This window comes from Fragaria vesca, linkage group LG4 (genome assembly GCF_000184155.1).
Source record: "Fragaria vesca subsp. vesca linkage group LG4, FraVesHawaii_1.0, whole genome shotgun sequence".
Taxonomy (NCBI): domain Eukaryota; kingdom Viridiplantae; phylum Streptophyta; class Magnoliopsida; order Rosales; family Rosaceae; genus Fragaria; species Fragaria vesca.
In genome coordinates, this window is record NC_020494.1 from 6,274,271 (window position 1) to 6,291,753 (window position 17,483).

General features: G+C 37.3%; 3 protein-coding genes across 4 annotated transcripts; all 3 read right to left on the reverse strand.

Moving 5' to 3' along the window:
• Window positions 1-3,761: 3,761 nt before the first annotated feature.
• Window positions 3,762-7,517, reverse strand: LOC101311464 (bet1-like SNARE 1-1-like). The gene is made up of 6 exons (XM_004296574.1): window positions 7,278-7,517; window positions 6,210-6,351; window positions 5,230-5,286; window positions 5,069-5,128; window positions 4,896-4,981; window positions 3,762-4,104 (listed from the first exon to the last, which is right to left on the reverse strand). The coding sequence occupies exons 1-6, from the start codon at window positions 7,289-7,291 to the stop codon at window positions 4,077-4,079; spliced, it is 387 nt and encodes a 128-aa protein (XP_004296622.1). The 5' UTR covers window positions 7,292-7,517; the 3' UTR covers window positions 3,762-4,076.
• A 303-nt stretch (window positions 7,518-7,820) lies between these two features.
• LOC101310886 lies at window positions 7,821-9,681 on the reverse strand. The gene is made up of 4 exons (XM_004296572.1): window positions 9,078-9,681; window positions 8,731-8,856; window positions 8,442-8,609; window positions 7,821-8,307 (listed from the first exon to the last, which is right to left on the reverse strand). Exons 1-4 carry the CDS (start codon window positions 9,108-9,110, stop codon window positions 8,074-8,076), a joined length of 561 nt encoding a protein of 186 aa, XP_004296620.1. The 5' UTR covers window positions 9,111-9,681; the 3' UTR covers window positions 7,821-8,073.
• A 4,551-nt stretch (window positions 9,682-14,232) lies between these two features.
• LOC101308167 lies at window positions 14,233-17,459 on the reverse strand. Of its 2 annotated transcripts, none has more exons than XM_004296563.1 (2): window positions 15,214-17,459; window positions 14,233-14,345 (listed from the first exon to the last, which is right to left on the reverse strand). In XM_004296563.1, the coding sequence occupies exon 1, from the start codon at window positions 17,138-17,140 to the stop codon at window positions 15,380-15,382; it is 1,761 nt and encodes a 586-aa protein (XP_004296611.1). In that variant the 5' UTR covers window positions 17,141-17,459; the 3' UTR covers window positions 14,233-14,345; window positions 15,214-15,379. The 2 variants fall into 2 exon arrangements, with proteins under 2 accessions (XP_004296611.1, XP_004296612.1); XM_004296564.1 differs by lacking the exon at window positions 14,233-14,345 and having other exon boundaries at window positions 15,156-15,984; window positions 16,051-17,459.
• Window positions 17,460-17,483: the final 24 nt, after the last annotated feature.

Genomic DNA, 17,483 nt, shown 5'->3' on the forward strand with positions numbered 1-17,483 from the left:
TTAGTTTTAATAATCTTGAACGGTCCAGCTTATGTCAAACTAAAACCGTTGAAGGTCATTAAAACTAAATTGAACTTTTGAAAGTCTTAACGATCACCAAATCATATGAAATTTTGTAGAGGTGATCTACTCATATAGACCTAAGATATGAACGGTGGAGATGTAAAATTATAATCGGGAAGTTGGTGTAATGCCCTATCCCTATAAATGGCTTAAAATAGGGATCCTTCATTGGAAGGGCCCTATATATATATATGTATATATATGGGTAGCCGTTTAGCCTACCTTAAACAAAAAATATGCAAGAGAAAAACAATGTAGGGCTTATTAACGGTAGAGATTAGGACGAGACGTCGAATTCAATACTTTTGAATTCTTGAGGTTAAATGCTTAAAAAAAAACGTAAAGACGCAAAGTCTAACCAATTACATAAGTATATGACCGTTAAAATGTAACTGTAATTGTGTCAGCCACATTTAAGGGAGTGAGAAAAAGTGTCATAAGCCGCAAAGGGGTGACAAAAAAATGATTAGTGATGGAAAAAAGAAAAATCCGGAAAAGAGTTTATAGGTCACACAACTTATACAAGCTGAAAATAAAATGATTTGTGAAAACGTTAGATGATTTTTTTATTTTTTTTTGAATGAGGACTTAAGGCCGTTATATTATAAACATGATTCTTACGTAGTTCTTACGGGTGGAAAGGCCTAACGACTTAAAAATAGAATGTGAACTTTTTAATTACCCTCGAAGTGCTTAAATTAAGAAGTCGGTTTTGATTTGACCAACCTTCTTCCCCCCTGCTCATCATTTGATTAACTTCCCCTTCCTATATATGGAATATTGCCTAATCTGTTTTTGGTTATAAGGATTCTCTCTCTTGTATATATATGTTAAAAAGAATAATTATCATGTACATATAAGTTAAAACAAGGAACTAATTATTGTGTTTGATTTCCTTTTTAGGATCGTTCTTGAGAGCTAGTTGCAAAGAGGTCATCGGTATATGATAATTACATCCAACTGATCCAAGATGGTTACTTCTCTTTTATGCTCATGTCATGTACATTATAGCATATGCAGCACATTGCCGATTTAGAACCATCGAATGAGATAACAATCATCACTACTACTTGTAATATATAGCACAAGTGGTCATATATACAAGTGATATACATAATTAATCTAGACTTCCAAGGGCAAACTAGTGGGTTAGCGAAACCAGCTTGCACGAATTGGAAGCACTACTAATTGGAATTAACAGTTGATTAATTAGTAAGACTTAAGTACCACGGGTTTGACAAAAAACATATAATTCGAAAGCTAATCACAAGTAAGACCAGTGATTACAGATTATTGGCAGAAAATATAGAAACGTGATGTGCATCCATGCAAGTTGAAACATAATTTCAGAAAAACAAAACTCAGTTATGGAATTGTAAGCAATGCAGTATCTAGTTAACAAAATATATTCTCAGCCAAGGGGGTACGTTAGGGAATACAGTTAATTCCTAATTCAGTTTGTATCATCTTTTTATTGCTGTATACTTCAATCAAATATATTCAAAGTTAAGGACAGCACCCTGGAATATCCTTGTTTGATATTAATCGCTAACATATGATTATCTAAAAAATGGTTAATTTAGACACAGGTGATGATCATTATTTAACTAACAAGTGAGATGAGTCCTTTAATATATATATATATATATATATATATATAAATACAGTTAATTTGTATGTATCGAGAGGAGGAAAGGAATTTGGCATGCAACATTGGATTTTCTGGACTCCAAGTTCTTCAAAATGCTAATGTATTTTTGATATGAAAATAGACTATTGTGTTCTTAATTTAGCTATTTATGGTAAACATATTTAGTTCAAACCACAACATATATATATATACACACACAAACCCCCAGTAGTAAACGTAGGTTTTTGGTGACAATGACAACCAACAAAAGAACAAACGAAACATGGTGGAGCATCCAAGGTGCACTTTAACTTTCGTTATATAGTGACAAATATATACATGTTGGAGTGATACAGACTTCCGAAATGTTTGGTATATAGTATACTACCACACACCCACAAGGGACCTGATATGCAATCCCATGTATACAAAATATATGGGCACCAAAATACACTTAATGAGGTTGATGTCTCATGGTTATCATTGTCCACGTACACTATCCTCTTATTATTTAAACATAGAGAGGTTGCTCACTTAAACATCCAAAGATTGATGTGTGTAACCCTGGACAAATTTCAAAGCCAACACGATGGAAGACATTTTGATTTCAAATTCATCAGTTTTAGGCGTGAATTTGGTTTTTTAAACTAAGGAGAATGATATTTGAATTTGAGACCTTTTTTTTCCCGATTAAAACTGGTATGTGTTTGTTTAATATTATTTGGTCTAGTGACATAATCTCTATTTTAGTAAGTAAGAGGTTGTGAGTTTAACTCACACAGTTATAATTTACCTGATAAAAAAAATGTAAGTTTTTCTTATTGTATTGTTTGTTTTCTTTCTTTCTTCAACGTCGAGCGTATATATTGCCGTCGTTGATCAAGTTCTTAGTTTAGGGCATTTATTAATGTATTATACGTCGGCAAGGTTAGATTAACTTGAATGTAATCAAAAGTCCAATGCCCTACAAACTATGTTTTGTAAATTATTTTATGGATAAGCACTCTTGTCAGTGGGGGCCAAGTAAGGGCATCTCCACCAGTCCCCCTTATTAGCTCCTTCATTTTGGGTCGTAATACCTAATCTCATTTGGCCCCTACCTAATCTCTTTCTTCAAAATACCTAATCAGCTAATTTGTTTTTCCCCGTCTAATCAACCCCCACCTTGTCCTTCGAAAAAGTTCTTCAATCAAAATTTTAGGGGTTTACCCATAAAGCAATGATTGAGTTGCAAGCATTAGCAAATATGCTTCTTCACCCTCAAGGAGTGCAGTGCGATCGGAAACAGATACGATATGGTGGAATGACCGAATGAAGCATAACACTGGTCGATTTGGGGCACTAGCATATGCCACCTTAAGCAAAATGGTCCGGCAACAACACCAAAGGTAAAGGTCGGTTTAACTTGGAGATGGTTTCAGAAAGATGATCACTCCATTTCCATCAAGTTTTTAGAAGTCAGTCTTAGATACAACTCCAGAGCCAAAGATTGGGTCTAGGTCTAACCTGTTTCAAATTTATGCGAAAAGACTGAGAATTGAGACCGAGACACAAGGGGACCGAGCAATGGGGTTAAATGGATAATGCCCTATCATGTCATATTATGTGTTATTGGAAAGGGATATGGTTATAGTGGCCAAAGAAAAGAAAGGGTCATGGAAATTTGGACATTAGCCTATTTGATGCTCATAAATCATGTCACTTGTCTGTGAGTATTTGTATGCACAGTATGTAATGCCACATAAGGCCAGTGTTATATAAATGGTGACCGCCAAAGGAGTAGTTCTGAGATGCAAACACAGTAACGAACCTAAGTTGACTTACAACTAACTACCTCTATGATCTGCTATAAGTCTTTCTAATTAATAACCAACCCAAATCAAAATATGATTCACTGTAAAGTCACACCAGCTTTTCAGGAAAAGGTCAGAAAACCAAACAAGCTACGACAGAATTTGAATAAAAGGCAACACGACTGAAGTAAACAATCCTCAACATCCTGACCTGGTGTATTAGCTCTGCTGTAACAAACAGACTCAGGCTTGTAGCCAGGTACCGACCGAAAATGCTGCATAATCAATTTTAAGGAATATTTGTACACATCTACACTTTCGACCTGTTCTAGCTTTTAGATAGAAAGATGCAGTAACCAAAGACACAATTCACGGCACAATGCAACCGCTCACCTCCAGCTACATGACCTACTGTCCAATCCTTTGTGGTACATCTATATTACATGAAAAACAATCCTGCCGCTGATCGGCTTTGGAATCATTTTTCATATGCACTTTGAGTAAGGCACACTGGACAATATGACTTAACTAATATGGCCAATCATTTTGTGACATTATAACAAATTTGAGACCAGGAGCTGCAAGCTGCTTCAACCCTGCATAAACAATCTGCGAACCCTGCAAATAAAAGGAAAGTGAGCATTAACCACATAATGTGATCAAGCAATAGAGATTTGAAATGTCTACCAGTATTTACTAATCAAAGTAACAAACTACCACGTTGATCATCATTGCAAGAGGAAGGTCAGGGATGATTACTATTAAGTCCAAAATGGGCATGAAGCCCATCAGATATGTACTTCCAAAAAAGAGGTGCAGTACTATAACCCATTAAGACCAATTCCAGCCCAAAATAAATAAGACATGGAAATAAGTTATAGGTTTAGTCAGGTGGCCTATTACTAATCATTAAATTCATTTGTCCCCAAGTTCCCACATATACATATCAATGATTTTTTGGGATATCCAGTTTCTACCTAATCTCATGATAACAAATATCCATCTTAACATCTGTGCTCACGCTCTCCCCCAACCTTCATCTACTCATCTACTCAGTATGATTTTGGTCTCTTATATGTTATGGGTGGGAGGGGTTATCTTTTTTTTTTTAAAAGGCCTTGGTGGCAGTACGATTTCTTCTTTACTGGCTGTAATGTAACAAGCCCAAAAAAGTCACACTAATTTCAGAATTAGGGGTCTACGAAACCATGTTTTACACTTTTACATGGCTGAGTGGAGTCAACAGGTAAACTTTGATAAGTCTAGTCTTTATTGTTCAATTTATCATCAGTCAAAAGCATGAAAATCTCTATGAGAACAGTCCACTGTATTTTGAGGCCATGATAACCATTCCCATTTTTACATAAATCACTGATATTGCAATAGGGCATACAATGAAAAACATTTACCTGAAGAGAAAGTATATGATTAGGAAGAAAGCCACAAAATAGCCCACAAGTACACACATTCGCCGGCTTGATTTTTTCTCAAACACCTAAAAACTCAATTTATCAGACAATGTTGTAACAAATGAAGATAAAGGAGATAATAGATGAAAGTGTTGAAGAACTAGTTTAGATACCATCTTAAACCGCGCCATTGTCCCAGACATTATACCCCTTGATGCATCCATGTCATTTCCCTGGTTGAGCAGCATAATCAAATAATAATATAATATCAATATGCAAATCTTTAACGAAAGTTAATAAGGACACACATAATAAACAACTGTGACAAACATACCATTCTGTCAAGTAAACGATTATGGCTCTCCACCTCTTCATGTATGTCACCGGTTAACTGTCAATAACCCATAAATTCCAGGTCATTTTTGCTCCTTCATTTATTTATTTATCATCATTTTTCACAAGTTATAACAATAAAAGGATTTAAACTATGATCACTCAAGCATTTTCACTTTATAATATAAAACATATCTGAACTAACTACTCTGAATTCACTTTCAATAGGAAGGGCAATTTCTAGCATTTGATGTGTGTCCAAACCAAGTATGGACCAACAAATATTGTCTAATCAATCAAAATAGACAATGACAGTGATTATTGCATGATTAGATCCAGGAGTAGCAAGCCATTTTCAGGTGCATGCGGTTTATGAAAGGAGAATAGGTAGTTGTACTTAGATATATAGCAATTGAAGACACTGGACATGTTCTGCAAAATTTGAAAGAAGTTTTGAACTACCCTGGATTGTTCTTTATTATTATGCAATTATAAATGATGCATTCAAAGAAATTTAGACTGAAAATTTCTTGTGATCGAAAGATTATAGAGCTTAACAATTATGCAGACAAGCAAAACTATAACCATGACACATTGAGTGGCCTTACAATTGACAACAGACACCTTCATGGCCTGGACAGAAAAGACAATCATAAAACAGGCCAGATCTCCATGAACCCTGTCATTATCATGCATCACGAATGTCATGCTATTCCTAAGATTTTCAGTTCTAGCACTCATAGAAAAGTATGGAAATACTGAATCTTTGCTTCTACTACTAAAAAGATTTTGCTTCAAATCTAAATAATAGTTATAGCATACACATACTCTAAAAGAGCAGAGTAATATCAACATTACAAGTTTCGATAGAAAAATATAATCATGTTTATAGCACATCCAACGTATACAATATTGCTGCACTGAAGGTTATAAAACAACACTTCAATAGTCACTAAAGAGATCACCCTATATGACACTTACTCTCTTTAGGAAAACAACTCTGTCTTGCAAACTTTGCACAGCTTTTTCATTGTCCTGCTCATTTATATCGGAGTATGAAGAGGAGGCCCTGAGACCACCTTCCTCAAGGCCATCTAAAAGAGATGCTTTGGAGGCACGCTCCCTGCAACAAGAGTGAACAAATCTAGTATTAAATACGGCAAACTTAATGATAATACTACAAAGCTATGAAAAAAGAAAATTGAGTATTTTAGGTCTATGAATTCTCTAAGGCAATACAAAGACTCTATACGCCTAAGCCCAAAGTTCCAAACTGAATCAACAGATAAAATTAGTTGTATATTCTCAGACAAACAAGTGACAAATGGGATATGTAACCACAAGCATAAACACTAAGTGGCTATTCACCTGCTTTCTCTTTTATTTAGCAGGATTATGAACCTAATATCCATCCTAATCTAACTCCCTCCATTATAAAAACCGAAGTGCATTTGAAGCATTTTTTAAAAATTTGAGCCCTCCAACCACACATTATTCGAATTAGAGATTACCATAGATATTGGCACGGCAAAAACTATATCCAACCTAGTAAAGACAAAAAAAAAGAAATTTGTAAAGAGGAGTGCTCCACAATGTCGGTGTCAATTCTGCCCAACTAAGAACACACGATCTAAGGCATTGATGTCAAGAATTATAAAGACAAAATCTAAGCTCATGCAATATCAACCACCTCCTCATCATCTTCTCTACAAACCTCATTTCAACTTATCCAAAAACTACAAACTCAATCACACAACAACACATTGTTTTTCGACTATTCCACAACTACAAAGCATATCCTTCTCTACTTTCCTTTCCAAAATCTAAACCGACATTGCGCAAATCCTATTCGAAAAAATGTAAATAAATAAAAACTAACTCTCAACAAATATCATCATAACCTCAACACACAATTAACCAATACTAGTCTCACCAATTCAGATAATAAGACTTCGAAATCAAACAGCCAAATTCACAATGCAACAATATCTCGCAGATCACTAATCTCTAATCCAAACGAAAAGCACTACAAATTGTAATAAAGCAAACCTTCGGTAACTCATCACCGGTCGATTTCAGAGATTCGCCGACACTCTGCGCCTATTGGAATTCGGACTTTCGGAGTAATGAGGACGAAACCGAACGGGGATTTCCGGCGACGAGATCTGGAGACGACGACGAAGAGTGGAAATCGAAGTGTGGAAGTTTGAAATGGTGGAGAGAATTAAATTGAATGGAAAAGAGGAACACCAGTTTTTCTACGGCTTCATTTGGGCCAACGTGTTACATGGCCCATATTTTAGCCCGCGATCAATCGTTTTAGTTTTCAATCCCTTTTTGGTTTTAATTTCTTTGTTGTAAAGAAAAACACGAGCAAAAATTGAACTCACATATAGATGTGACCAAAAAACAAAAGAAACATAATTCGACCGCTAGAAGGCGTGTGCTGATGGCGGCGACAGGGAAAATGGCTAGGTAGAGGCATTGATGGTGCCGACGGGGAGAAAACCGCTTTCAAATAGAAATGATAAGAGTAAAAAAGATTGTGTTTTGAAAGATTCTTCAAAAAAAGAAAAGAGACACAAGATATTTGACAAAGTTATCTTACGTGTTTGTTTAAAGGTAAAGAAACATGAATTGTAATGTTCGCAAGAAATTTTCAGCAACATTAATTTATATCCCATAACGTTGCCAGCAAATAAACTTTGATACAACATTACAACATCAATAGAAAATAGGCCTACCTTCAGGAATAACCTACTTTCGATCTACATCAGAAAGCTATACGTACATTAAAACCTACTTCAGAAAGTGTGAGGCTACACACCAGCAATATTATATATATCTATGATCCTGGATCAAATCTTGGCCAGCTATCTGCACACCCGGCCCACCAGTCTGGTACAGGAGATGATGCTGATGGTCCTGGTGCTGGTGACGGTGGGGGTGGTGGCGCTGATGCCAGCGGTGACGGAGGCGCTGGTGCTGGCGACGCCGGTGGCATAGCTGTAGATGGTCCAGCGTCAGACTTTTTACCCTTTCCTATCTGAACACCAGGTAGAAAACTACCTACCACAACCTGTAAAAATCATAAATATGTATAAGAAGCAGTTCTAAGTTTCTAAAAATGACTCACCAAGGAAGAGATGTAAAAGTTCTAAAGATATTTTGAAATGCAAAACTGAGAAACTTTCTGTATGACATAAACCTCACCATGACAGGTGTTTCAGCTCTCATGGCTCCGTTCACAATCCCCCCATAAGCTCGACCATCAACACCTGCTAGAGAGACAGTTAATCCACCAATCCAGGTCGTTGTTCCCTGAATCGAGTCTCCCTGGGGAATAAGACATCCAGACAAGCTCAAGATATTGAAAAGGCCCTACAAAAGAACATGTACGAAATTAGTATGAAAAACGGCGGGTGATAACAATGAAAACAAAAGGAAGTTTACACTATTTTGATCAAATGTAATTTCAGAAAGGAAATACTATGCAGCATACATCATGTGTGTTGACTGTTCCATCCTGTTGGCGAAGTTTTACATTAGAGACTGCTCCACTGGCAGACATCACGCAAATAACTCGGGGTGTTTTGTCAGAAAATCTCTTCACTATCCCGCAGACATCCTTAATTCAAAAACATGTAGCAAACAACAGTAAGAAATGGAGATAGAAATATATAAGGAAATACAGAAATCAGAGTTGTGAGACGACCATTACAGGTTTAGTTTTATTGTAAAACATCTCTTTTAATAAGAAGTTCTACATATAATGAACTAAAGTAACTGCTCAAAATGTTTTCTTGATACAACTTTTTAATTGTTCAGTATATATTTTACCCTACATACCTCCCCAGCATTGATAGAGATGATGTGTGGCATGAAGCTTCTACCATTGTAAGCTGCACCGGGATATCCTACAATATAACACTTTAGTTAAACAAATACTCAAGATTTTTATTTTTATTACATACCTATTTGAAAAGATGTATAAAGATGATAGCTTTTCATGAAATGTGAGAATTAATTTTATAGAAATGAAGGCAAACACGTATAGTATATATGTCTCACTCCTGCTGCTTGCTGTGCAACCAATGTGTAAGTCCGATCTAACCCAAATTTTGAGTATACTGAAATCTAAGCAGTTCCATCCTCAACAGAATGTTAACGAACATGCAGATTAGAAGAGTTACAGTTGGATGGACTAATGGCAAGAAAATCGTTAGCCATTGCTTATTTTACTTCTAAAATTTCACTCTTACAAAATTTATGATGCTAACACAAAATCCAATTGTAAAGATCGGTTCCACCATCAAAAACAGAAACCAACTTCAAAAATTGTTCATAACCAAATTGAACTACGACTTTTCACATAGTACTGATCTTAAACAGGTGGAATTCTCAAATCCTAACAACATGCTAAATACCATAAAAGACTAAACAAACGGTAACTGTTGATCAAAACCAAACAACCAAAAATCCAAGTCAAACTATGGCATCACATACCATCAGAAAAGAATAAGGCATCAATTCAATGCAAATTAGTAAACTCAAATGCGGTTAAAACTTAAGAGTACTCACCCCACGCCCCCACCCCCCACCCCCCACCCTCCTCCCCCTCCCTCCTCCTCCTCCTCCTCTCCTTCCTCTTCCACCACCTCCACTGCCACCCCAACTTCCACATCCTCTGCCCCTACCGCCACTTCCTTGGCCCTTCCCCTTTCTACCCTTGGCTGAGGAGGACTGTTCTTCCCCCAAAGTCTTCTTCGGAGGCCTCCCTCTCCCTCTCCTCTTTGGCTCACCATTCTCCTCTACTTCAGGAGTCACCTCTCCTGACCCAGGCGCCTTGCCCTTGTGCTCCACCCCCCGAGGAGCCATATGGTACTCTGAGGGTGCATCAGCCGCTATCACTTCAACCCCTTCAGCAGGCAGTTCATCTCTGGCGTGCATTGTTCAAACTACAACACAGCATATCAACAAAAGTAAGAACCACCATGAAATAACGTCGATAAGCAACTAAAAAGAAAAGCCATAGAGTTTGTTTCAAAGATGAAATTCCATTTTTCATTCAACCTTGTCAGAGTCCAAAACTAGTTACAGCAAACAAATGAGTAACAAAGAACGATGGAACTGCCAAAAGGCTGCAAATATATAGCACCAAATCAAATAACTGTACTTCAAGAATAACTGTCAAATTAGATAACTGTCACCAAACAAATAACTGCACTAAATAACTGAATTTTTAAATTATTAACGTAATGAATCCAGGCCCAACATTTGCCCCAGCTCCAATAAAAATCAGAGTCTCCAGAATCAACCATGAGCTAAAAAGCTACAATCTTTAAGTACACATTGGAAAAGAAGAGATCTTTATGTAATGGCATAGACTTAAGATTCAAAGATGAAGAGTTCTAAACCAAAGCCCAAAAAATTTTATGTTTAGATTTCTCAACCTTGTTGTGAGCACCAGAAGTGAAAGGCGTGGCTGGTGTGCCTGTCAGTGTATGAACTGATATTACTGAAGGACTGGGAGGCACTTGAATTGGCAAAATCTTTGGGGTAGTAACACTACCGTAGTATCTCTTCATCATCGACCATATTAGCTTGGATGGTGTCATGATGGCCACTTCAATGAAAAGAGGTACTGCTTTGATGGAAGGTGACATGGGTGGGGACTTGAAGAAGTATCAGATTGATGTATTTAGTCTGTTGTCTCTTCTGGTCTTCTAGTAAATTTACATTGTTGGCCTTCAATCACTCTCGGGAAGAGCCAGGAGAAACAGGTTTCAATCACTCTCCGGAATCAATGGCAACTCCATCTTACAAGCCTTTGCAGGAGTGGACGATTGCTTCTTCATTGAATGACCAGAAACTCTGAGCCTCTCCTCCCTATACAAATTTTGCGGCACTTGGTCATAGAGACATTGAAACTTAGTGAGAAATTCTTTAAGCCAGCATATGTTTTTCATTTTCACTTTTTCATTATGTAATAAAAAATCGGGACAACAAATTTCCACATTAGAGTTGAAAATGTACCAAACGATAGAGCTTCAGGGAGAACCTGCAGTTCCTGCAGAAAACATCCAGAGTTTGTTTCTATCTGCAAAAACCGATCACTGCTACACTGACCGATCAAGGTGAACTTACCGGCCTGAATGGAATAAAATATTGTAAGTCCCCCATTGTAAAGACATTTCAATGTAAATAAGTTTAGTTAAAATCATCAAGTGGAAATTTTCTCGAGTGGATTATTAACAACACATTTACATGAGATGTAGAAGAAATGCTAGCATCTCAACATCTCTAGTGACACTTACAAGTTTTGGTTCTCACATGGAGTTGCCATATCGAAAGAGAGGCCCTAAAAGGCTCCATATCAGGAACAAGAGATCTCAACGCAGGTGAAATCAGTGAAGCAAAATTAGAAAGGCTACAAGAGACTGAAACGGAATCGAAAACAAAAACGGAATAGAGAGCAGAAAGGGACTGGCCTTATTATCGCCGGAGAATTTTGCAGTAGCAGTCGTTGATCTCGGTTTAGAGAGAGAGACGTGGACGATTGTTTCGTCTGGTTCTGGTGACGTGGCGAGAGTGTGGGTAAGGAGGAGGGAGGAGATGATGACGTAAAAAAATGTTTATTTTCGAATTTCAGATATTTTTTTTTAATTTCAAGAGCGAAAGCTAATTCAGACCAAAAAAATCCATAAGAGAATCAAGGAAACCTTTCCAGAAAGAAAAAAGAGAGAAAATCCAGAAAAAAGAAAAATTCGTCTGAATGAACTCTTATTAGAGATCGGGTCTGTTTGATTTGGAGAAGAATCGAACATCAACGTAGTTATGACCAATATAAAAATAGAAAATATAAATATACTAGCATTGTTGATAACTGGAATCTCAGACTACTGAGAGTTTATTCATATACCACTTGAAAAAATTACATCATAATTTGTCGCATAAGACGATAAAAATATCATTAGTACAATTCAAACTACCTTCCTAAGTTTGCATGTTCCCAAACTTATTTGTAACATACTGCACCTCGAAAGTTTGAGACAAATCAGTTCGGACAGAAGAGGTATCATATTGAGAAGGTTTTTGACTCTTTTGTGGAGCCGGTGGGCACGTACATTCTTTATACGATGCAGCTCCCTTGGACTTTGGGGTTGTTACTTCCGTCGTCGACCACCAGTTGTTGCCTTCTTGTGACATGTTGAAAATTTCTCTTGTTTAATCTCTACTAGCTAAAGCAAATTGTGCTGAGAATAGTTTGTGAAGAGTAGTTAGGCTGAGGGCCTCTATATATAAGAGATATGGACTAGTTAATAAATCTTCCCTAAATTCAAAAGGACTCCTAATGAGGCTAAGGGAAATCTTTTCCCAACCAAGACAGTTCAGAAAGACTCCTAACGAAGCCAAGAAAAATATTTTCCCAACCAAAACAGGCAATTATATTAGTGAGTCATCCCCAACTCGCCCATTATACGTTGCACAAATCAAAGAATTCAAACCCTAAATATTCTATGAAGTATTACAACAGATAACATAATAGATCTTAGGTTATACAAATGACCCGTTTTATTGACAGGTTAAGATCCAAATTTATTCCATATAGATTTTAGGTGGTGTTATTGGATACTATCAGTAGGGCTACTGATGCTTGAACATGAAGGGAAAAATATGTTAAGATACTGACAGTGTTCGATAGCGAATTCCAGTATAAGCCAGGAGATTATGACTTTTGTGAGTTCAGATTATGTTTCAAGGCTCCTTAGTGTTAATGAAATAAAATGAAGTGCCCCTTTGTCTAGCCGTGCAACATCAACCAAAGAATGGTTTCAATCACAGATAATGTTCATGATAAACTCTTGTGCTGTGCATTATACAAATTAAAGGCTCCCAGGCTGGTTTGACAGGGCATCAGAATAGGAGATAACTTCTCGTTAAACTTAAATTCCAGGAGTGCCTTTCATCAGACAACATGAAATGACATGCTATTCATAAGACATAATTCTTATTCTCATTGGAGGTATTATAGTTGCACTGTGATACTCGGCTAGAATGCAAAAGAAACTGGAACCTGGAATTTCAAACCCAGAGGGTGTGGGGCAAAAAAACGTTTATTTAGAATTTCAGAATTATTGTCGATTAATTCCAACGGCAAAAACCAATTAGTTTCTTTATTAATTGAACTCTTATTGTCTGATTTGGAGAAGAACATCAACTTACTTATGACCAAAAAATAAAACTTAATTTTGACGGTTCAGTAAAGAATAGATAAGCTATACTTTTGGATTCGTTCTTCGTGTTCATGGAAATCCAGTCATATCAGCCTGTAAGCGCATGGGAGATACTGGTGTTTTAGTTGCAGAGGTTACAGCCTTAAGAGATGATCTCCACAAATAATACAAGAATGTAGTTTGAAGGTGACTCGACGTCACTGCTAATTGACTTCCTTAACAGGCGCATGATGCCCCGGAAGAGAATCAAGCAGCTCATTCAGGATATATTCAAGACACGCGTTGGACGGTATAACTCAAATAGTTTTCCGGCATATTTACGAGGAGGCCAACTAAGTCGCGGACTGCTTAGCTAAGCACGCTCACTCTAATGAGAACCATGCTATTTGATTTCACTACTTACCCCTCTTTGTGTCTCCAACGTTCCATTTGGATTAGCTAAGAAAGGGTGTTAAATGTGATTTTGTTCTATAGTTCTGTTTTCCTTTATATTGTAAAAAAAAAAAAAAAAAAAAAAAAAATAGAAAACATCAACATACTAGCATTGTTGCTAACAAGAATTTCAATAGAATATTGAAAGTTTATTAATATTCATAAATTCTAAAGGACTCCTAATGAAGCTAAGGAAAATCTTTTACCAATGAAAACAGGCAATTCAAAAGGACTCCTATAATGAAGCTAAGAAAAATCTTTTCCCAACAAAAATAGGCAATTATATCAGTGAACCATCCCCAACTCTCCCATTGTTCATCTTACAAATTAAAGAATTCGAACCCTAAATATTCTAGTGTTAATTGAACAAAATCAAGTTAATTTTTTTTTTGTGCAACATCAACCCAGGAAGGGAACTCAAGAATATGAAACTCTTGTAGGATTTACCCTGCAGATAACAGAAATTTAACACATGAATGGTTTCAAATCACAGATAATGTTCATGATAAACTCTTTTGCATTATACAGAGGCTCTCAATCTGGTTTGACAGGGCATCAGAATAGGAGAGAACTTTAAACTTAAATTTCAGGAGAGCCTTTCATCGGACAACATGAAATGACCTGTGCTATTCATAAGACATAATGCTTCAAAGTAATTCTTATGCTTACTGAGGTATTATATTTTGCACAGTAATAATGAAATTAGTATAATTAGCTAGAGTGCAAAAGAAACTTGAACCCTATGAGTGTTTCAAACCCATTCCCCATGTTCTCTTCAAGGCTTCTTTGGAATGCAACCAAGTGCCATCAGAATCTATCCTTCCAAAAGCCCTAATGCACATGATATATTACTAAGGATTTAAAACCTCCAATTTGCCAACTCCAGAGAAGTATTTTTAGCTCACAATTATTCAAATGCATCTAGAACTTGCACATAATCTAGATAACTGAAAGGGAACATGACCAGTATACTATGTGAGGATATGTTTCTCTCTATATGAGTTTATTGGTGACAACAGCAGTTCAGAACTATGTATTTGATTGTAAACTAAAAATTGAGACCAGAGTGCAGTGTTATTAGTTAATGAGAGATTAGTATTAGCAAATAACATTTACCCTTCACTGCATTACACATATATTGAAAAGGCATAGACACTTCGATTAAAAAGTACTATTTTACTTCACCATATATTATATTATCCCATATATATATATATATATATATATATATATATATATGAATAAGAACATACTTTTCTCCCCATAAATAATCAGATTTATGTACTTCAGAACTCAGAAGTCAAAGCTTCACATACCTTGGAATCAAATACATTAATCATGCCTTCAACAATATAACTCTTCAGTGTGAAAAGCTGAGATATTCACAAAATGTTGCTCTACCACCTAAGTGTTCATCTAAGTGATGGGAATCAAGGAGAATTCTTTATCACCATCTTCAGGGTCTCAAATCCAATAAAGTAGTTAATCAACAAAAGAAGCTCCACATTGCATTTGCCACTCCATGCAGTCTTCAAAATCAAAACTACTCGCACAATCTAATAATGCATTCTGCTGATGCTCATAACGGCATATATAATTCAACCCGACAAGAAGCTGACAAATTGCTGCCTCTGTCTTCTTTCGATCAGCAAAATACAATGTCTGAAGCAGAAGAACATGTGTTCGAGTAACAATTTGCTGTTGCTCAAAATTACGCTCACTTTGCCATCTGATCATGTTATGTGCCAGTGGGGCAAGCCACCTCAATATCCCATCAAGAGTCTCCTTCCAATCATGAGCAAGAGGTGCATCATATATAGCCAAATTCTTGACATAGGACTTGAGATTAGTCCTCAGAGACAGTCTTAAACTTGTTGGCAACATATGATACAAATCGTCCCTAGCTTCCTCACCCACTAGATAAGGGTAGCGAAGCAACTTCTCAACCACAATTATAACATTTGCATAATGCAAAGCTAGAGCAGAGCCTCCCACAGTAGAAGGTGGAGCATATACCATCAACCTACTCTTGGGGCCAAACGGTGCACCATTCATTCCGCCAGAGTTAGATTGAACACCCATTTGCACTCTACTAAAACAACCTGAATGGTTAGGGTAATCTCTCCTCAAACCACCACTTGCCACACCACAACCCGAAAATTGGCTACTTCGCTCCTCATATCCACCAGCACTGCCAACATCATCATCATCAACAACCGAACTGCTAATTAGGCAGTCCATGAAAAGCCTCCCTGGGCTAGTTCCGCAGGGAAAGTTGAAATCATCTGCCCGAAACAACGCCAATTCACCTCTCCTTGATTCAAATTGAGGCTTAAAACTTGACCCCCTTTTCACCACAACAGCTTTCTCAACCGGCCCTGAATGACACCCTTTTTTCTTGCTAAGAACCCTCTTCAAAGGCTCCTGGGAAACCCTCCTCACATCAATCTGACCCGGCGGCGAAGATCCACCATGGTCCTTGCTCAAAGCAGATTCTCCGAAAACCCCACGAATTGTAGCATAAATGGTGCAAACCGTCCTTGCCAACAACTCCACAACCTTATCATAAGTCTGGTTCCAAATTGAAATGTCCTTGAGATGCCTCACATCTTGTTTCTGCCAAATCAGCTTCTGCTCAAAAGCCCTCTTGCTCTCCTCATGTTGATTGTTCTGAAACTTCTTAGTACCTTGCTCCAACTCATTCAACACCTCCATTTCACTATACAAATTGGAAGTAGCATTCACATACCTCTCCAACTTCCTAATCATACCCTCCATATCCTTCACCAAAAACCCCAACTCCCTAACATCAATAACCCCATTAACAAGGTCACTATAAACATGCTCAAAACCCTGCAGAGCCGGCTCAACACACCTCTTCCCAAGCCGGCCCACCACAGCAGCAACCCGGTTCAGGTCCTCTAGCTTCTCAGCCAAAGCAAGCTCAAGAAGATAGGCCTCATCAGAAGAGACCAACTTCTGGACCCCCTCAGACTTCAAGATCTCAACTTTAAGCTTAGAGATCTCAGAGTCTGTGAGGGACTTGTATAAATAAACAGTCTTGGACATAACATTAGCTACCTCAAATGAAAGAATCCCTATAGTCTGCTTCTGGCTTTTGGTGTTTGAGTTATTGGGTATGCTTTTTGGGTTTGATTTCTTTGAATGCTGAAGTAAAAGAGCATGCTTTAGATTTGAGCTTACCTGGTTACCCATCTTCAGAATCCAAGGCTCTGCAACCATTGCTAAGATCTGAAGCTCTCACAGAATCTGGGTCCTGGCTAGAAACTCATTTAAGTGCTACCCTCTTGGTTTATCTGGTACTGATTGAAAGCCTCAGGTTGTGCCCAAGGAAAGTGAAACAGTGAGGAATTGGGATTTGGGTATTTGAGAGGTGAGAATGTGTAATTGATTGGAGGGAAAAAGATGGGTTCTTTTTTTGGGTGAGTGGAGGAATCAATCACTGCTTTGAAGCACAAGCTCTTGGTTCTGTGTTTTGCAATTGGTGTACTTGGGTTGGGTATTTAAGTACTGTTTGGAAAGCTTTTTCAAAATGTTTCAAAAGTGGTCTGACTCTCTCTCTCTC